This window comes from Pezoporus wallicus, unplaced genomic scaffold (genome assembly GCF_028554395.1).
Source record: "Pezoporus wallicus isolate ANWC-B61680 ecotype Strahan unplaced genomic scaffold, APGP_CSIRO_Pwel_v1 contig_8791, whole genome shotgun sequence".
Lineage (NCBI taxonomy): Eukaryota > Metazoa > Chordata > Aves > Psittaciformes > Psittacidae > Pezoporus > Pezoporus wallicus.
The window spans coordinates 40,104-61,443 of record NW_026635603.1 but is presented as its reverse complement, the minus strand read 5'-3'; the positions used below and the strand labels follow the sequence as shown (position 1 = coordinate 61,443).

The following is a 21,340-nucleotide window of genomic DNA, read 5'->3' as shown; positions in this document are numbered from 1 at the left end:
AGTAAGACTCGCTCCGGCTGAACTTGGGCTGGATTTGCCCTAGGAGCTCCAAATGTTGTTAGTACTCTTCTGTCTCCCCAAGAAGCCCACTTTGAGACTTCTGGCTTATTGCGGCACAAAGCCACACTCGCTACAGAACAAACGCAAATCCATCACTAGGAGATGCCTCGTAAGTCCTACTTCATTATCTTTTTATATAGAACACTCGCATCATCTCGACAAATCCTTCTCAAGAAAATATAAAGCGTATCACACTGTTTTAGCAATCCTTTATTGAAGATAACAAGTTGGTTATGTTCACTGTATTGTATGAAACATCACAATATCATACTGGGAAGGTACTATCAGTACAGGGTTGGACCAGAGCGGACAGTCTGAACAATAAACCATTTTGCATTCTTCATTCCCTAGCTTTTAACAACCCCCCAAAAAAACCAGTAAAGGGACAAATACCTGTTAACATCATCATTTAGAACACTTTAACTTACAAGGCTAAAATCTAATGAATAAATAAAATATACTGTGGCAATAATCCTCTCTAGACAAAAAAAAAAAAAACGGAAAAAAGAGATTAAAAAAAGAAGGAAAAAAAATACACAGTGAATCAAATGATGGGGAAAGCTGCCCTTCGGCACCAGTATGAAAGGAGCGTGTGGTTTTTACAGACTCACCATGGGGATAAAGTTACAGAAAAATACCATGAATTCCATTTCACACAAAACCAGTTGATGACTGTCATTAGCTTAAAACTACACACAAGGGCAATTACATCCTCGCTGAAACACAGTTTAAACAAATAGGAAAATGTTTACAAGGCATCCACAGCATGTAAATCATGTACAGATGGATACATTCATTGTTTCCCCTCCCCAATAGCTTTTATTTTAGATAAATACTTTACTCTTCCCCATTTTCAGCATTTACTGGACTCACTACATGCACAACTCAAAAGTCAGAAAAAAAGTCAAGGTTATTGCAAAAATAGAATTAAACTAAGAATCTTCAAGTACCTTACATGACAGCCACTCTGTACCATGCCCATTGCTTATAAAATGAAAGGTCATTGAACCCATGAAAATATCTCTAATATTTTCTTAATTTAAAATAGATAATTTTAAGTGTATTTATAGTAATCTCAAAGTGATAATTTGAACTTCGAAAATAATGCAAACAATTAAAAATTATACCCATATTACACGACTTCTGTCTGTATCTTAAGCTGAAAAAAAAAAAATCAAAAAACTATAGAAAACCACGTATAGAACAAAAAATAATCACAATTTACATTATAATAAAGGCAAATTTTCAGCAATTTTTTTTCTTTTTCTTAAAAAACCTGCAGCTGTGAGAGATGTCAAAGCAAGTCACTACTAACTATAAATTCATCAGTTTGGTTCTTTTAAAAGATCTTTCTCTAGCAAGAGTTTAAGGGTGTGTTGTACACATGCGTAAAATCCTTACTGGTTTTAGATGCCTAAATCTTCATATACTATTGCCAAATACACTTATCTTGAAGCAAGCAGTAGGCAACGTATCACAATTTGGACACCGCAGGGAAACCTAACGGCCTGGTAATACAGGTAAAACCGGAAACTTAAAAAACCCACAAAAATAAAAATACACATCTGATAGCGTATTGCCCAATTGAAATCATTTCCAAGCCACAGAGCTGCAAAGCCTTCCAACTCGGCAGAGTGAAATGAGTCACATCTCCAACAGTTACTTGCTCTCTCTCATGCTTGTGTGTTGCACATCTCATTTAGCCATAGTGTATCTTCAGAGTACACCCACAATCCCGTGCACCTCAGGTGCGTGTACCCGTCTGCTGAGAGAATCAGTCCTTCTTTCCTTTTTAGGGCCAAAGTTCATTACAGATGTAATCAGTGTGCCTGAGGCTGGTAAAAATACTGTAGTACAGGCAATGCTAAGAGTGGCAATATCAGAAAACACAAAAATGAACAAATGATGGAAAATTCTAATATCTTTCTGCCCATTTCACAAAATGTTGGAAATCCACCAGAATTTTTCCCTTGTATTGAAGAAAACAGATTTAAAAGTTTTTTCCCCCTTTCAGAATCAAAAGCATTTTAGTAGATTTGTAAGGCTACCACGGATCTTCTAGATCTCCAGCACCCTACAGGAAAAGAAGAGGAGAAATATTACTACTCACCAAGACAAATGAAAACATTTTGTTGCACTTTGGATTTCAGTGGCATAATTAAGGAGAATAGTGTAAGACAGATGACATTTTCCTTTCTTTCCATACCTGCCCACTTCCACACACAAACATTCTCTGCTCTTCAACTTCATGAGGGAATTTACTTTTAGAAAACATGAATGCAGTAAAGTTATTATGGCAGAAAGACTTAAACACAAGTATCATCTGAAACTGTTCTAAATCATAGCTATCAACAGATACTACATCTATGGACTACATGAAAAAAATAGATCTATAAAATACTAAGGAACTCAGCTCTTCAGGCATTCCTGGTCCACAAGAAATTCCCGGAGGCTCTTTTTCATTATGGCAATGAAATCTGTACCTATTTTGGAGAACGATATTTTTGTGCAAGTGTTACATTATGAACTCACCACTGACCCAAGAATTCCGGATTGGGTTTATTAGCAGATTATTTACCACCGAAGTAAACTCCCAGCATTATCACTGATCTATTCAAATGTATGGTCTGTGTACACATACGTGTTGCGCATCGAAAGACACAGAAAAGATTTGGCAGAGGGGTAAACCTGGGTAGAAGAGCCAGTTTATTTGTTTATATGGATGATGTTTAACTTGAACCTGAGAAATGCTGCCCAAATACAGGAATATGACGAATGTGCCAAACCCAAAATTACTCAAATATTTGTAGAAGCTACCGAACATCAGGAGCTAATATTCGAAGCTATGAAAAGTTCCACATCAGGTCATAACGATCACATTTCAAAGGAAGTTTATTACTTGCTTAAAAGAGTCAATATGCATACAGATTATTCCACAGCATATTCTTTATTTTCAGTTGAACACAAATTCTTAGAACTTGGCACTAGGCACTAAATCTAAGTACATTTGCATTTCTGGATATATGGTATGCTACAACTTGGGAGGTAATAATACATTCGGTCTGGAAAAATTGCTATTTATAATCAACAGTGGATACAATCTAAATTGAAAAAAAAATCAAACACATTTAATGAAGAGTAAGTGACAACCTAAAACTTAACAGCTTTTGTAATTTAGCTGTATTATAAACTATACACAATTCAAATACAAACATGCAGTATATGATACTGGGGAAAAAAAAAACCCACCCTGACGAAATCGTATAATTCAATTATTTGCACAAAAGATACAATTAAGATGTGAATAACTTTACATTTTGCTAACATATACCATCAAAACTAGTATGTAAAATTGTAATCAGAAGAAAAAGTGTTAAAATTTATTTTTGCATGAGAATGGTAGATTCCTGTTGGTGGTGTCACAGGATTAAAAAAAATTCATCAGAACCTCAGATGGGAACGTAGCTGCTTGCTACACAACGTAAGATGCAATTGCTATAATATACCATAGTGGGTAAACTTCTAAGGAAAAAAAGAGCTTAGTACGAACAATCTATACAAATAACTAAAGTAAAACCAAACAGACTTCTAGGATAGATGTGACAAATGTTGAGACATAAACAAAGGAAGATAGGCCAAGTGAAGCGAAGCGTTAAATCCACTACGTAAAACGTTATGTCTGTTTGTCACTCAGCTCATTCATCCCTGAATCTTCGCTTGAGCTCTGTATTTCAGCAAGGAGATTCCCAGATTCTGTGTGAGTGTCTGGTACGGAGTCACTGGGTCCAGCATGAGTATCTGAAGTAGATGCTGCAGCTGATTCAGCAGTGCACTCTTCTCCCTGCATCTTAGCTAGCCTGTAACTAGTCAGCATCTCTTCCAGGAGGTGGCGGTAGTTCCCCCTATGATTAATTCTCATTTGCCTGAGTGCTTCCACCAATTTTCCCTGCGTTCCACTTTCCTCGGCTTCGCCAGGGTCCTTTTTTTAAGATTCAAGACCCCAGAAAAATCAGCAGTTAAACTAGAATATTTTCTAACGACATTAAAAACAAAACAAAACCCAAGCAAAACAAAAACCACCCCAAACCCCACCAACCCCACCAAAAAAACCCACCCAAACCCGCAACTTTTCCAATTGAGAAAACATCAGCTTTGCTCAGTTCGAATACAAACCACCTTATTGGCAACATACACCTCAGATGTCTCTCTTATACAACCCAAGAGCTTAAGAAATGCTATCCACTAACCCAGCATTTTTAATAACTCCAATTTATTTTGAGCCAGACAGTGTCGAGGCGGTAGCTCCTCCCAGTTAACTACATCTCGATTCAAATTGTCTTTTGATGAACCTAGCTCACATTCCCCACAACTCTGGTCAGTTGTCAGTGAAAAATTTGTCAAGGTAAGCTTCTTTAGCCATCAGGTCAATACATTTAATGGTGAATTTCTGCACAGCCAATAGCAACACAGCCCTGTGAAAAGCTTACTAAAGAGAGGAGGTAACTCTACTGCCAGCAGTTTAGTTGAAGCATCACATCAAAACAAGTGCTCACGAAAGTTTTAGAAACAATCCCCGATTTCTGCATGCATGATTGCTGCCACAAAAGAAAACAAGCAGCTATCAGCACCAGGAGTGGCGGTGTTTGAATACAAGGTACTACTTTTGGCAGTATCGCCTATAAAAGTTAACAGAACAGTTACATAAAGTCAAACCTAATAACCTACAGCACCGAATCCGAGTAACAGCACTGATTAAGGAATGGGGGTCTCCTCTGCAAGCCACCTATTTGGCTACAAGCCTTCAACTGAAAAAAATTGGCAATAGATGTGCACATCTATTACAGGGCTGTGTCACTGATACTAGGTATTTTAACTTCCAAGTGCTAAAGTGGTACCGTTGCTTAAAGGGAATAATACATTTTAAGTTATTAATACCTAGCAAGTTACCAAGCTAGACAAATGGACCTGTATCACTGGAAGCTGGCACATTCTGCAATACATTAGAGGCAAAATCCAGACAGCCCTATTTTCATGCTGACCTTGTTTTATTGTCTTCTAGACCAAAAGCTTCATGAACTACAAGTATTGCAGCCACTCACTTACAAGCTTAGCTGCAGTATTAAGACAATCTCTTGGGTTCAATAAGATTTTGGATGCTCCAATGTTGTTGGAATCGAAGCCCCGAGATTCATTAACACAGTCTCAGTTAAAAAATGGACAATTTAACCACAAAAATGAGTGTTACTGCATATAATGCTATCCTTCTAAGTTTATACTTGTTTCGCAAATAGAGACAGACTTCAACTGTCGTTTGCAGGTCTTAGAGATGTTTGACTCCCATGTACTAGCATCTTCATGTTCAGAGAGCTCTCCAAGAGCCCAGTGAGGAGAAGCAAGTTAAAGGAGTTAGTTTTAATATATGAAGCGGGACTGTTTCAATGTCCCACGAGCACAAACCTCAGTGAAAACTCAGGGCATAATGATTAATCTACAGATGTATCCCACATCTTAGGTTTTGACAAAAGGATACTATTTATGCATTTATCTAGCTAATATCAAACAAGGCAGTGGAGCTGGAGTTCCAGTATTTTTAAAGTTCAGAGAACATCTAAAGTCTACAGTTGCTCCATCCCATCAGTTTTGCTCCAAGACTGGCATTAGCAAACATACACTCTGAATCTCCGTATTTCACAAGATTCACAGCTTTAAAAATTCTGCTGGCAGACTGAGGTGAAAACTTTTGCTCCCTTACAACACTGAAGCGTAAAAGCAGTAAGCAATGTAATAGCAGCCCTGAGACTCCTAAACAATACAAGTGGTAGTAGGAGTGCATGCTATCTTGTGCTTCCCTCATCTTAGCAGATTCCCTCATTGTCTCAGCAGACAAAAAAAACCCTACAGGCAACAGTGAGACAGAAACTGCCTCTCTGATATACTATACATTATCAATACACTATAACACGGTTCTCTCTCTAATGATGTGTGGCCAGAACAGGTCCCTGAAAAGTATGATTTCTGTGCAAGTTACTATTTGTCTTCTTTTATGTGCTAATTCATCTTAGTGCTGCTGACCACAAAACCAAGAATAAATTTGTGCTAGCTATATTTGACAAGAGCATTCACAACTTGTACACAAGTTCTGTTCTGTTAAATTATGTATATACTAAAAAGGGCTACTATGTATTAGGGACAGGATTTACAATATTTGAAGATGCAAGAATTTTGTCCAGTAATATTATCTGTAGCAGCCCTTAATGACATGTGATTTGATTTATCAAAGTGTACAGTATTAGTAAAGGCAAGGGATAAACATGACTGGTTTCAAACAAGATGCTCAAACACAGCTTTAAGCAAATGCCACTGAAACTATTAACACAGCCACTGAAATTCTGACATTATTCCTTGTACCTAACTGGATAGTAATGTCTTAGTTTTAGGAATATATATATATATATATATATATATGTATATATATAAAAATTCAATTTAAATAAGGTCAAAGTAGAGCCAATAGAGAAAGAGTAATATTTAAATAAGTTAACTAGAGCAAAGACTCAGCGGTATCAGAGTGGCAATAACTGTTTAGCTATTTAGAAGTTCTTTTATATTTCCTTTTAAGATCTGAAAACGCCAAGCCCCAACACATAACAGGTATCTAGGATTTCACTTGCACTTGTAAAAGCAACAAGCACCACATTTATAGCAGAAGTCTCTGCTCAAACACTGCTCTTTGTGAGCCCAATGCAGGGCACTCTCCAGCCCTGGATTTACAAAATACTTTTAACTCTGCTGAGATGCCTAAAAGAAAACATGAATGCTGTACCCTGAAGCCACACTAATGATCTCTGCTTACTGCTGTGGTCAGGATTCTTTCACTTCCCAGTGTCTCACTTTACACTTTATCTCAAGGATTCTCAAGAAAATGTGCATGTGAAGAACTGGAAGAAGTTACCACTCACAATCACTGTCTTGGATGACAAAGAAAACTCGAAGCAAAACACTAGAATCTTTACAGTGCTGAGAAAAAAGCAAAGCTAATCTAGAATATACTACCTTGGTTTTAATTTATATACTAAGAACTTACTTTGTAAAGCTATTATGATCCAGTTCACAGTAATTCACGGTAAGTAGTTTAACTGTTCAATGCTAAAAAGTATACTCTTTAGAAGGAAGATATTCTCAGCTGCAAAAGTCAATGTGGTTGGTTTGGGTTTTGGTTTTATGGGTTTTAGTGGTGTTTTAAAAACTTTTTACTCGCAGAAATACTTCAGCAATTAATTACATGATGATTTTGTCAAAGTAAAAATAAATGGTTCTAGCCTTTATAAAATCATCAGGTGAAGATGAGTGTCACAGGCAGACTTTACAGTTAGTAGCAGCAGCATTCTACAGGAGAATAATGGGTAACTACACATAGGGAAGGATTCTTCAGCGCAAGCCTGCACCTTTATGCTCTGCAGACTCAGCATCTGTGTCTGTAGCTCCTAATTTTCTGCATGAAGCCCCGCTCTTGCTTCGTACTAGTTTAGACATGGGCATTACTAGTTAAGATTTTGGTCTCGGTTGGAAATGTCATTATTAGCACGTCCTTGTATGTTTCCTTCTTACCTTTGCTTACTGTTTAAATGTGAGATACGTAGCAACATTATCACAGTGTGTAGATACTGTGGGGAGTCTGATGTTGAGTAACTGAACAGATTCCTTCCCTTTCACCCCTCCACCCTGCGCACTAGAGTATTCAGTTCAAAAGACTAAGAGATTATAACATATACATTTGGAACTGAGTAAGACTAGCAAGGAAGTCATGCTTTCATCACCTCAGAGATGAGGCCCACTAAAGTCATCCATTTCAAGGACAGTAAGACAGCAATTCCAACTTGTTAGAAAAGTGCAAAAAGGAACTGCATCCTTCACCCAATCTCAAGACAACTATCCAGGGATTCTAATGGCAATAAAGGTCAAAGCTATTAATGGTAATAAGGGTTAAAGATATATTCCTTTATGAGTAACTTGCATATTTAGTTCAGTTACTTCATTTTATTAAATTATAACGGATGATGTACAAAAATTTCATGGAAGTAGCCAATACACAAAAAGGATGCTGTACTGGATGTTAGGACTTTTAGCAAGCTTGCATGGCTATTGAAAAGTAAATCTGGACTTAGAAAAGTTGCATCATAAATGTAACTATGGCATATGACACTTCTAGAAAGTTACCTTTAGACAAACCTGTTTTTTCTTAAAAGCAAGCGAACAACAAGAGCTTATAAAACCTATGCCATAATCATCAAATGAGCCACTTTCACCAATAACTTGACCCCATGAACAGAAACAAAGCTATGGGTAAATATGGAAAGTAGTAACAGGCTGACAGAGGTGCAGAGTTTCCTGAAGGACTAAAGAAGCTGAAAAGAGGAAAATTTTGTCTAGCTTGTCTGGGGGTACTGCTGGACAATTTGTTGAAAGTTAAATGAGAAATGTAAACTCTATCACTTTCAAACTAAAACCCAAAACAAACACACACACCCCCCAAAAACCCCCAGCAACAAGAAAACCAACCCACCAAACAAACCCCCACCCCAAAATAAAAATGTTAGAAATGTCTTCTCTATTTGTAGTTTAACAGAAGAGTGCCCCCCCCATGTATACAAGCTTTCTAACTGAACAGAATAAACCAAACACAAGTAGGCAACAGAAGATGACTGTGAGAAAAACACAACTGTGGTGAGACTGCAGAGTCACAATCTCAAGGCACACAACTGATCATTTCAAAGTATTTAAAATACAAGTTGACATCGCCCCATTCATTGCAATGACTACCTGACTGAGGACCTTGTAGCCATCTCACAAGATGAAAAAATGACAAAGGATTTACTAGAAATCAAATGGATATCCTCACATTAATTTACATAAACTATACAGGAAATGGAACATATGCACAAGCAGTGGTGGTTTTTATCAGCTCTTCAGTTTTCCAATGATTATTTTCTTCAAATTAACCACAACTAATATGAACACCAATTATTAATCTTTATGCTAATATTAATAACCACCTAATAATCAGGATTAAAATTAAACTGTATTTCAACATGCTATTTAACATCCAGACTACTGGGAACTGGGCAGAAGAATGTAAGCCATTTTAGAAATCAGAACTGAAGTAAACTAAAAGCCCTTTATGCTTTTCTCAGGCCACTGCACATGGGATATTTAAAGATAGTGTAAACTCTACAGGAGTAGTCAATATTAGTCTTTTATTTTCAGTGTACCAAAGTCTTCCACATTTACAGAAGACAACAGGAAGTGTGTCTGCCCCTTCTTCTAATAGATTTCTAGACAGCAGACATAACAGCTAGTTAAATAATGAATATGCTGACCATAATTTTTTTTACACTAAAAAAACCTGTAATTTAGAAACCCCCTGCATTGTTGCCTCACAGGTTGGGCTGAAAAAGCACCAATGTTTTAAAAGTCTTTTAGAATTGGGTGTCAGTTCACTGTCTTTTTGAGGATGAAGTCTGTACCAGATCCATCCAAAACAAGGTCAAAATGAACTGTATGCTAAAATACATATTTTCTGTTTATAATCCTTTATTGGCAGTGATGTACACTGCTGCTTAATGCATGAAACTACTTTGGTGTTCTCATGACCGAAACGGTGTAGCAATCAAAACGGGAACTTACCCCCTCATTCTCTCTGTGTGGATTCAGCCTACTATACACAGCTTCAATAATATTACGCCTAAAAAGAGAAGTTCAAAAAATTAAGCACAAGAAAGGATTTCAAAATATTAAGAGTTTAAAAAGTTTGAGCACAGTAACAACTGCAAAGTGTTTAAGACGCTTTGCCTTTAACCTGCCTCTTATTAACATGAAGCCTGCTCTTAGTGCCTTTACTCACTTTTAATATGATGTGTGGGGACTTAGCAGTAAGTTAGGATTTGTGAAGACTAAGCAAGGCAAAACATTTTCTTACTCTGCCCTCCCCATGGTCTACCATCTACCTCTTTACATCTTTAGAAGCTCCAGCATAGTCAAATTTTGCCAAGAGTAACCCTTAAATGTGTATTTTACTTGAAATAAAATTATTCATACTTCATGTTTTTTCTTCCCTTATTTCTGGATGTGGAACTTGAAGACAGATGGGGTTTTCCCCATTTGTATTACATATATCTAGGTTACTACTGGCCATGAACTTTTTAAGTGCTGTGTTCAGAGTATACAACCTCTGAGATGCATTGTCCAGTGTCTATTCATGCTGTAGAAATTAAACCCCAAATGCCATTAGGTAAAAACTGAAAAACAAACCCTGAAGTATAAACAGACTTCTGAGAGGGAAAAAGGTTATGTCTGTACACGATACAATCAAAGTTACTGACACCTTCAAGAAAAAAAGAACTGCTAAGTGAACTAGGGTTCTCAAGTCTGGAGGTGGCCAAGATCTATACAAACTATGTCTTACAGAATGTGGATAAACACTGTTGACTCTTCCAAAGACCACAAGGGCATCAGATTAAGACAGTAGCAAGAGTCTCAAAAAGTACAGTGATGGCTCTTGATGCAACAGAACTTTCCACCTCAGAACACCAAGGATGCTAAAAGCTTGCTGAGACTCCTTCTGAACATATTTTAACTTACTGGAAAAGATCAGAAAGCACCTCAGCTGTAAGAAGCTGGAAACTGAGTAACGAAAGGAGAAGTTTTATATCCTTCCCATGGCACCTACTTTCAGCTATCCTGTGGCTAGGACACAGAGCTAAAACAATCCTTGGTCTGATCTGTATGTCTATGTTCTTATGTTTACAGCAAGGAAGCACAAAGCATGTTCAAAACAGAAGAGTTCAGGTTTTGAATGTGATGTTGCAAGTATGTCCACTCTGAGACAAAGCAATAAATCAGGCCATCTCAGTATCTAGTGTCCAGCACCAGAATGTATTTTTCCAGTCATGATCCAACATTTTAAACTGTGTTTATTAAAATATTCAGAACTCTAGGAGATGGTTTATGGAGCAGTGAATGCACGGGACAGTGCATCAGATCTCTCAGGATGGATCTCACATCAGTTCAAGTCAACACTTTAAGAAGAAATCTAGAAGGCATGGCTGAGCTAGTATCAGATCCATTGACACTGGTGGAAGATTTTCCCAGAGAAAAGAAACAATCCTTTTGCAGGTGATACAGAAAAGGGCTCTCTCAGTTTAACTGCACATTTAGTGACAGAGGAATGGCACAATTCTGACCTAATATCTGTACTATGGAGAGCAAAGGCACCTCACACCATTGTACCAGAAAACACCTCCACAGTCCAAGCAAGGCTGCCACAGAAGCAGCAGACAGCCACTGCAGAAGTTCTGAATCAGAGTTAAAACTCAGGCTCTTGGGAATTCTCCTATCTTTTCAATTCACTTTTTCTTTGAACAGTGTATTTCTCCGTACCATCCTTCGATGGAAAAACTCAGGACCTCCTGTCTCAAAATATGAGGCAGCAAGAACTCTCTCAAAAGAAGCTGCATGCATACCTCCCAAAGTCAGTTTTCTGTAGTGCAGAACTTAAGTCAAAACTGAGGGAAAGGCATCAAAAGGCAAATTCTGAACCTAAGCCCATTTAAAACGTAACATGGTCAACAAATGAAAACAGGATTATATATATGGGTTCCAGAATAATGAAGCAGTACATGCTGCAGTTATTAATGAGCTAAACAACAAAACACACCAAGTCATTCAGCAGTTGCGAGGCGCTAAGAAGAACAGAAGAATAACAGGCACACCACAACTTTCCTGAATGCCTGGAGCGCATACACAAGTGAAGAAAAAGGACCAAAACATAGAGGAACTTTCAATGCTAGAAAGAAAAATTATCATGGCAAACAGTGCTCATTAATAAGAGCACGCAATGAAAATGGATGTATACAGAAATGCTCAGGGGACAGGATCTTATGTTTGGAAAAACACAAAGATTCCAAAAGAAACATGACTTATGCCAGGGAGCAAATAATGGGTTCCACTGTTTGGGGAATTCTAGATCAACAGTGGCTTATGCAATCCCAAATTCTGTTCTTTAAAACCCTTAAATGATAGGTTGCTAGAACATTACCACTAGCCTCTGCAGAAAACCAATGTCATTTCTGAATGTTTATTCCAGTTATGTTTTAAAAGGTATATGCTAGTTTAATATTCTTGCTTATCTAACATTCAGTTTAAGACTAAACAAAGAAAAACAGTTTGCGTACAAGAATGTATGCTGAGCAAACAAGCATCAGCCCAAACTTGTAATGGACACTAGGTGGTAAAGGAAACATGACATCACAAAAACTGAGCTGGTATTTCAATATTCTGGTTACATTATTGAGAGTTCTTAACAAATGTAAAGCAGTAAAAAGACAAGAATAAACATTTTTATTTTTTTAATGGCCATATGGAAATAGTAAATCAGTATGTTATGTACCAGAATATGATAAACCTGTTTCCTCTTACCAGTCTGGAACAGGAATGGTGACGCAAACGTTTATGTAACACAAAAGCTAAACTGGCTTCAAATATGAAGCCCAACTTTTTTCTTTGAGTATAGCTGTTACAATAAGAAAAGCTTTAACACATTTAAATGAAAGTATTTGTTTCAGTGAACTAAACAATTCAAGCAATTCCAGCAATGTACTCACTTGCCAGCTAAACCACCTCCTGGTGGTAAATTAGGGATATTCTCCGCCGTTAAAATACGAATAACATGAGCAAGATCAGGCATTCCTTCTTCACCCGATTTTTCCATAATTTCTAATTTAAAAACAGAAGAAGTCCTTAGATTACTGAATTAATACCACCCATTCCTAAAGGCACTGAAATACAAGATACTATCACTATTTAACAGAGACATTATGAAAGAGTTACATGTAAATAGGAAAACATTCTTTACTTTTTAGGTACACAGACTTTGCACGGTGGAACAGATATATTCAAATCCATAGCCTGTCTTTCCCGTATGCTTCTAGCCATTCTCTTTCAGAGAATGTCAGAAGCAGACTATGACTTGGATGAAGCAGCAGCTTGTTTTCAGAGTCCGTTTCAATTACCTTCCTGTTGCATTACAATACATACTCAGAAGTTACATGCCATAAAGCCAATGCTTCCCTGGAATTCAGTCCTACTTCACTGAGATTAATACCTTGTATTCTCAAAGGCCTGAATCTTCCGTGCATAAACACTAAGATCATCACACATATCAAGTGGCATATATAATGGTCTATTATCACTCATGTGGTCAAAACAGAATATAGAACTGAGGATGGATAATTAATAATACAGTATTCAAAGCAGAAGCAGCATGAAAATCCAGTGCTAGGAAGTTCATCTGCCTTGGGAAAGAACTGCCTAAACTTAAGTAAATCTTCACATGTTCTTATTCATCAAAGGTGCTGTAAGGTGCACTTACATTAGCTGCACATACACTGACATTGGTATAAGAGTACCAGTCATCAGCCTCTAGTCATTCAACTACTACTACCATAGCAGAAAAAGGTTCACTAAGTTATCTACACACTGTAGCTGTATGTATGTGTCACATTTTTCTGACAATCAGCTGCATCAATGAATGGAGTGCTATTTCCTGTAGGCATCGTTCTAGATTAAAGTTCCGTTTGAGCCACAAAAGAACTAAAAAGAACAAATGAAGTATCAACCTAAATAAACTTCAGTCATGTTGTAGCTTGGCTACTATCCAAAGGTAAACAAATACCTTAAAATTCCTTACAGTCTATTGATTAGATTCTGGATGCCTGATTTGGAGCCTGCAACTGAAGTCAGAAGAAGCTACAATGAGTTGCTGAAGTTAGCAGAAAAGTGTATCACCAACCTACTTTAAGCTCTACATTTCAGATTTCCTGGGATTTGAACCTCTCATCATGCCTATCCCCTACCTAGAAAGCAAGTGATACACAGGCTTCTCTTGGGACTACTGAAAACAACAAAGTGCTTGCAAGGTACTCCCTCTGTATCAGGAAAGCCCCCCTCCCCACAAAGCAATTCTTTTAGCATAGTTTTACTGCTCTGTAACAAATAAGGTACCGTCTTCTAAACCCCAACTTAAAGTCCGTACCATAAACTGTCTGCAATGAATAAACTACCACTGGAAGTTAATAAACATTCTTCCATGAAACCTTAAGTATATTATCACACATCCATCCATTAAGAATGAATCATGGCTAGCAACGGAAGTGACAACTGTATAGGTATGCTTGCATCGTACTATTTTGATCACTTCTTCCACACACATTCACATAAACCTGCCACAAGTCATTGCATCCTTTTGTGCTGTTCTACCTAGTTAGAAGTAGACTATACCACTATAATGCAATTTTGCTGACTCACATCTCACAGAAAGTGTCTTGTGCATGTACTGCTTTTTATACCAGGAGCACATCTGGTTCTGTACACACCAAAAGTAAGCAACTAGCAAGAATGAATAAGAAGAAAGGAAAGGCTACAGAAGTAAGCAATTACTAAATATTGGTGCAAGTATAAGATTTTTTGATCTTCTTAAAAAGGAATTAAAGCAATCATGACTAAGGATTACTGTATAACCCTGGTACTGGAAGCTTTTACTTTGTGCTTTCTACTTCTAGTTTATACTGCGTAACTACTACTCAGGCAGTGCCCAACTGAACCATGAGCATCTTCCATCTATTTCTAGAAGGTGCGCAATCAGGAATTCTAAGCTGACCATCGCCTAAAAAGGTTCCTAATAGAAAATTCGACAATAAAGCAAATGACCCAGCACGACCTTTTTTCATTACACATCAGTTAGCAGATCACACTGGGGATTTGTTTGACAAAGGCCACTAGAGAAAGAAACCAAATGTTTTTGGAAACTGATCTAGAGGCATTTACAAGGTTTTCACCATCATCTCTATGATATTAAGAATAACCCTGCAATTAATTCTTATTCCATGAATGTGCAAAACACAATTACAGAAACTTCTACATCTGCTAATTGCTAACATTAATTCATTGCTAATATAATTCAGACACTTATGGAATCATTTCCTCATACTACTGTATATGTAAATCCATGAAAGTCCACTATGAAGTCTACCTTACTCCTTAAAATATATTTCACTAAAAGCTCAACACCTGACTATTTTGAAAATTCAATTTTCTTTCCATTTTATATAATGCAAGTCCCCAACCAGACAGCGTCACAAGTTTTCTATGTTCCAGCATCCCCTTTGATTTCCAGCTATATTATGATAAATCAGTTTTATATACAGTATATCTTCCACCTTTTGACTCCTGTATTAACTGAGTGTTCATTTACTATTAAGACTGTTAACCTAAACAGAACACGTGCCCGTTTGGGGCATAACTGAACTACCATCCAACACACTTACATTACTGTAGAAATTAGCTGGCTAAGTGACTCAAGAAAGATGCAGGGCTGTGCTCACCATAATAAACGACTCTGTTACAAGCTACTGACTACAACCTCATACATATTGTGGAATACTCTTGAACTGGCAGCTTTGGAATGCAGTTGTGCACATTCTGTCAACCTCAAGACCCAAACAAGCAGAAGAGCTTCAGTATATACACAGTTCTTACACTAGAAAACTCTGTAACCCATCACCTCCTGAGGTGTTTTTTTAATAACTGTTTAAAAAAAAAAAAAGGCAACTTTGTTTTTGTACTGAAACAGTAATTCCCTTTTCATAACTCTGGAAAGACCCTATGTAACTACTAATTCAACTCACTGTACGAATACACAGGATCGCAGCAGTCTGCTTAGGAACGTACAAAGACAGAGTGCAAATGTTACGCATGTAAGTATTAAACTGCTTTTGAACACAGATTTTTTTATGTTTTAAAACAAACAACAGCATGTTTCGAACAATGCCCTTCTCTCCAAAGCCAGAGCTTAAAACACCCAAGTGCAGCAGCAAAAAAAAACCCTGCTGTCTAAAAGGTTTGATGGGTTAGTCCTGCCAGATTGAAATTTAACGTCCTCAAAAGAAGAGAAAAAACATTCCATGTTGAACAGTGTACGTTCATGAAGAACAAATACCACTGATCAACCTAAAATTGCTTCAGGAAGTCCCAAAGGATTTTATACTAAGTACCAATGTCACCCTGATTTAAATTAGTCTCAGAGACAAGAGTATCTAAGAGAACTAATACCGTGTGGTTTTGACAACTTCTCCATCTTTGCAGCTTAGAATTTCTAAGGGCAGTTGTTTTTTTTCCCTCCAGAATGTTTTTACTACAGGTCTAAATAAGAACTGTTATTGGCTATCAGCAGGCTGAACATATTATGAGCTGCTAATGATTTACAGACACAGAAACACTGCTGTTCATGTGAAATTATTGCATGCAAAGTCCCGTATTTGCCTTTTGCCAGGTACATCTAGTTGGGTATTTCAGACATTAGTAGATTTACTACAGATTCTCACTAAATGCAATCACTTGTAACTAAGCATACAGATTCTTGGACTTAGCTCCCTAGCTTATCACATTCAGAGCTTCAGAATACATCAGGACTATAAATAAATAACAAACATACTTCCCTGAAAAAGAATATCCTAAGGTGTAAACCATATTTAGAATGCATCTAAACAAATGAAGAGAACTTTTAAACCTACTTTTTCAAAAGAATCCAACATATTTCCAAACGACTCTCTCCATGCTGCTTAGTGGTTTGAAACATTCTGTTAAAGGTTCTCTGTGTAATTTCTGAACTAGTAACACTCAAGGCACAAACGTAAGGTAGAAATTGACTGTGCCAAAATGACAGCTTCATAGGACTTGTTATGAATGCAAGAGTTTGCTAGAAAATAGGTAAATATTTCAAGTTCTGAAGTCAGTCTCCTTTATTTTCTCCACTTTTTGGCAGAATTCCCTCAAATGTGCCCTCATTCCATGCCAAATGCTTGACATTCAAAGGCTTTGCACTCCGTCCAATAAGCAGAACACATAATGACACAGACAGCTCATGCGGGGTGGGGAGGAGGGAAATCAAGAAGAGCTGAAGCAACAGAAGTCCAAGCTTTGAAGCAATTTATTTCTCTGGAGCACTTAAGCTTAACAGTCCTTTAGAGTTCCATTTAGAATGGCTCTGCATCAGTTCAGCCTGCAGACTCTTCACTTTTTTTTCCTGGCATGTGTAAAATTTGTTAAATATGACAATACAGCTAAAATACATTTCTGCCGAGAAGTTATTCTGATAAGTAGTAAATTACGCTATAAAACCGCACTGTTACACGCAAATGGTCCCTCCTACATCATTCTCAGTTAATTCAATCACTCTGATCAAAATTATTTGACAACTTGTGTATTAATCTCCTTAAAGCTCACTTACGAAAGCAATAAAATGCACTGCAGTTCCATACATTGACTGAGAGGAGAGCCACCAAGAAGCTGGGAATACTAGCCAGTAAGCACTGAGAGCACACCTGACTGCTGTCAGTGCAGGTAACTGCTCCTGGCTTTCTCCCAGAGCCTATTAACAGCTCATGTACTCTTTTCAGACATAGGAAGATAACAGGTATTTATCTTAACTAGTGTCATCTAGGAAGCCTGGGATGAAAGCCAAGTTCTGAGAAACACACCTGGAGTTAGCATTTGAAGTGACCATTAGCTCTCTCTAATCTCAACAGAAACTACAAACATGCAAGCCATTTCAATTTAGATCCCATTTAAACAAGACAGAAAGACACCCCACGCAACAGCACATTCATAGATATCCTGTATCCTTACCTGAAGGCCTTCTTATATATATTTAAAAATTAATGTTTGTTACATATCAACTATCTAGATTACTGGGACATTGGAGCAGATACAAAAAAAATTCCAAGTTCAACTCATTTGATTAAGAATGCAATAAAAAAAACTAGACAAAGAACATGAGTGATTTGTGCCTTTCACAGCTGCTTCACACAAATGAAAACTCAGTAGAGAGGATCTACAATAAGTGTCATTTCTAGCATTAACAGTAAGGTTGAGAATTTTGATACCAAAGTGACAAAACTAACAGCTGCCCACAGAAACCAGGTTACAGTGGCAGCATGTACATTTCCATGTCACTGTTGCATTTTACACTGAATTAGTGTTAAGGTAAGTTCTGCATGGTTAGCTGTGGGATTTTTGCTGTTGTACACTCTCAGAAGATTCCTGATTTCCTGAGACCTACAGTGCAGGATTACTTCTCACTCACATCTCATGCTCCTTATTTGGATATCAACTACTTTCTAATGAAGGCACATCCAATCAGCCTTTTCAGTATCCATCACAGCATGTTAAAAAGCCAGTGGGTGACTCAGATACTCAAATAAACTAAAGAGAAACAGAAGTGGCACCTGTCTCCTATGTGATACTGCTGTAGTCCTGTATTAGTAATTCTCACCCAATAGGTATAAAGAGAAGAAAAGTAAGTATTGTATCTTTACAAATTACACACACCATGCCTATATGCCTGGAAAGTTTCCATCTCAACACTGAGAAAATCTGATCAGTCACACCTTCTTTGATAAAAAATGCTCAAACTCAAGCAGCCTGTACTCAGAGCTGTGGCTGATGTTATTGAGACCTTGTTTCAGCCTCCAAGCTGGTTCTGACCTGCAAAGTCTCAAACATCTTGGCACCCAAATTTAAAATTACTTTCAGGGAACTCTGATGAATAGTCCTGTAGACTGCCAATATCACGTTTTTCCATACAAACACACCACAAGCTTCATCAAGACAGCATTATCATAGCTAAGCTACTGGTCTCAGCACCTGGAACAAAAACATCTAAGGCAGCCACCTAACTTACTATCCATCTAGAAAGTGACCATCTCTTCATAACTCACAGCTGAACCAGGATCTGTTGATCCAGGCCAGGCCAGAAAGAAGTCAAAGGTACAAGTTATCTCAGCCAGCTTACTCTTCAGTAAACCCTTTCCTTTCTTGCATACTGCTGCTGTAATTTATAGCTCAAACAAATGGGTTAATAAGCTGCATCACCATAAGTGGGTGATAGCGCTTCAGTACTTTTCTCATGAGATCACAGAAGTTTAAAGCATCATAACAACAAGGCTTTCAAAACCATTGATTGCTTCTCTCCAGTGATGCTACTTCACAGTATTATCCTAGCAACATTTATAACAGCAAGACAAACTGTCCCAGAAACTCAGTTTTTTCATGCCCGAGCTGCTTCTGCAAAAACACCTGTGCCAACATAAGAACAATTCTATAAAAAAAAAGCAAATCTTAAATATCAGCCCTGAAGTTCAGTCAATTCTACCAAAACTGAGCTATACCTGGATCACTAACATAACTGAGAAGATTCGAGATACCAGGAGACCACTACCCATAGCTGTTGTCTGACCTTAGAACAGCCTTAATCAGTGACAAAAGAATATAAATTAGCAGCAACAGTTTGAAAGCCCCCTTTCAAATGTCAGTTTTTCTGACATTAAGAGCACTGCAGAGAAGGAATAAATAAACAAGGGCAAGCCTTTCATTCTTAGGTAAGCTAACTTTCTTTCAACTCTTTCTGCTTAAGGAAAGAAGTTGCAATCAAACTTTCAGATACCTAAAGAGTTATAAAATCAGTGACTAAATGAAACAGGTTAGGAATTCAGTTTAGTCCTCCATGAAACTTCCAGAGGATTACACATTTTTATACACACACAGGATAATCATTCAGAATCTAAAGGGATGACTTTGATCATTTTGACCACTTTGATCATTTATACACTGCTAAGTTCTCATAGAAGTGCATTTAGAAAAAGTTGGTGTAAAAAGTAACTCACAGGTGTGTTAAATAGAAGCAGTTAAAAAACCTTTAATAACTAGATGAGTAAGTTGTCCCTTCATGAAATCCCAGAACAGCTTTTTCTTTTCATCACTTCCACAAAAAAAAGCAACAGGTATCACAGGAGTTCCTTTTAATATAAGCAAGACGTTGGCATTATCACAAATTACTTAGCTGATACAACACTCTGCAAGCTCAGTGGTTGCATTATGACCTGTAAAGATAGAAGTAAACCCCTAAAAGCTTTACTTCATAGCTCACATTAAGAAAATGCTTGCAGAATACCAGGATAAGCTAAACTTACAGCTTAAAACATTTTTCCTGACACAGAAAATATCATACCTATAACCAGGCCTGAATTTGACCCAACATATAGTGGCATGATGGCTTTGGGGGGTTTATTTTCATGTTCAAGAAGGTTATGACAGCATTTCTAGTGAACAAAATGAATTTCTTACCTTCAACCCGTGATTCCAAGTACTTATCCAACTCAGCATCTTTTTTCACTGCCTCATCTGAAACCTTAGGAGCATTTGAAAAACAAACTAGTACGATACTCATGTTATCACGACTCCCCTATATGACAAGATAAAAAGCAAGAGTTAGAATCTTGAGTCTTGTTGTATTTTTTTCTATTTTAGTCACATTTTTACTTGTTCCAAATACAGTACTGTGATACACCTGGGAAAGAAGAAACCTTGCAATAAAACTCTATTTTGATTAAAAAGAGCCTCCAAGTTTTCCGACTGAACTATTTGATAAAATGAATTTTACCGATTTCTACTGTACATCCTTTAAGTCTAAGATATTTAGTGGACTTACTTACATGTCAACCATCTAAAAATAGTATCAAAAAACCAGGTCAGAAATTTGACAGCTGTTTAATGTTACCTTAGGCCAAATTAAAAAAACCAACTCCTGTTGCAAAATAAAAAGCAGAATCCTACACTACTAGAATAGTTAGCTACAGCTACTAATTTATTTCAGTTTGAGAGTGTCCATATAAGACATTGTATTCATTAAAATCTGTTTATCAGAATGCACCTGTGTCATGTATTGCACCTTGAAGAAACTAAGTACAAAACTGTAATTCATTTAGTATGGCCAAGCTGACCTTACAGACTATCACATGCTCGGCAGTATCAGCCAACACCTATTGTCAGATACTAATTTTAATGTCAGATCTTCACTAGTAAGCTCTGATGCCACTTTTCTGCTCATATTTAACTTTCAAAATTATAATCCACTGCCAAATTTAAAACCTCACTGTCTAAGTCTCTTACAAGGAGATTCACCAGAACCGTAACTTAGATTCCTGGTTTGAAATCAAGATCTTAACTTCTCCCCCCAACTTCTGGTAGAATTTTAAGTGCCACTGGTATCTGCATATTGTTTCTGTGTAAGCTCAGCCTACTGGATAGTTCCTATGATCTTTTACAACAGCTCCTCCTCCTAAAGAATTTAAGTAGGAATCTGATATTACAATAAATTCCTTCAGAAGTA

At 37.2% G+C, this 21,340-nt stretch overlaps 1 protein-coding gene across 4 annotated transcripts in view; it reads right to left on the bottom strand.

The window, feature by feature from the left end:
- Positions 1-252: 252 nt before the first annotated feature.
- The window catches only part of PPM1B (protein phosphatase, Mg2+/Mn2+ dependent 1B), a 61,061-nt gene continuing 39,973 nt past the window's right edge, over positions 253-21,340 (bottom strand). For 3 of the 4 annotated variants that reach the window (XM_057396961.1, XM_057396960.1, XM_057396962.1), the window contains 4 exons: positions 20,296-20,413; positions 12,720-12,831; positions 9,745-9,802; positions 2,935-4,039 (listed from right to left, as the gene is read on the bottom strand). In XM_057396961.1, the coding sequence (XP_057252944.1) occupies positions 3,734-4,039; positions 9,745-9,802; positions 12,720-12,831; positions 20,296-20,413 (594 nt within the window). In that variant the 3' untranslated portion in view covers positions 2,935-3,733. Of the gene's footprint in view, positions 2,135-2,934; positions 4,040-9,744; positions 9,803-12,719; positions 12,832-20,295; positions 20,414-21,340 lie in introns of those variants that run through there. The other variant, XM_057396963.1, reaches the window with a different exon arrangement.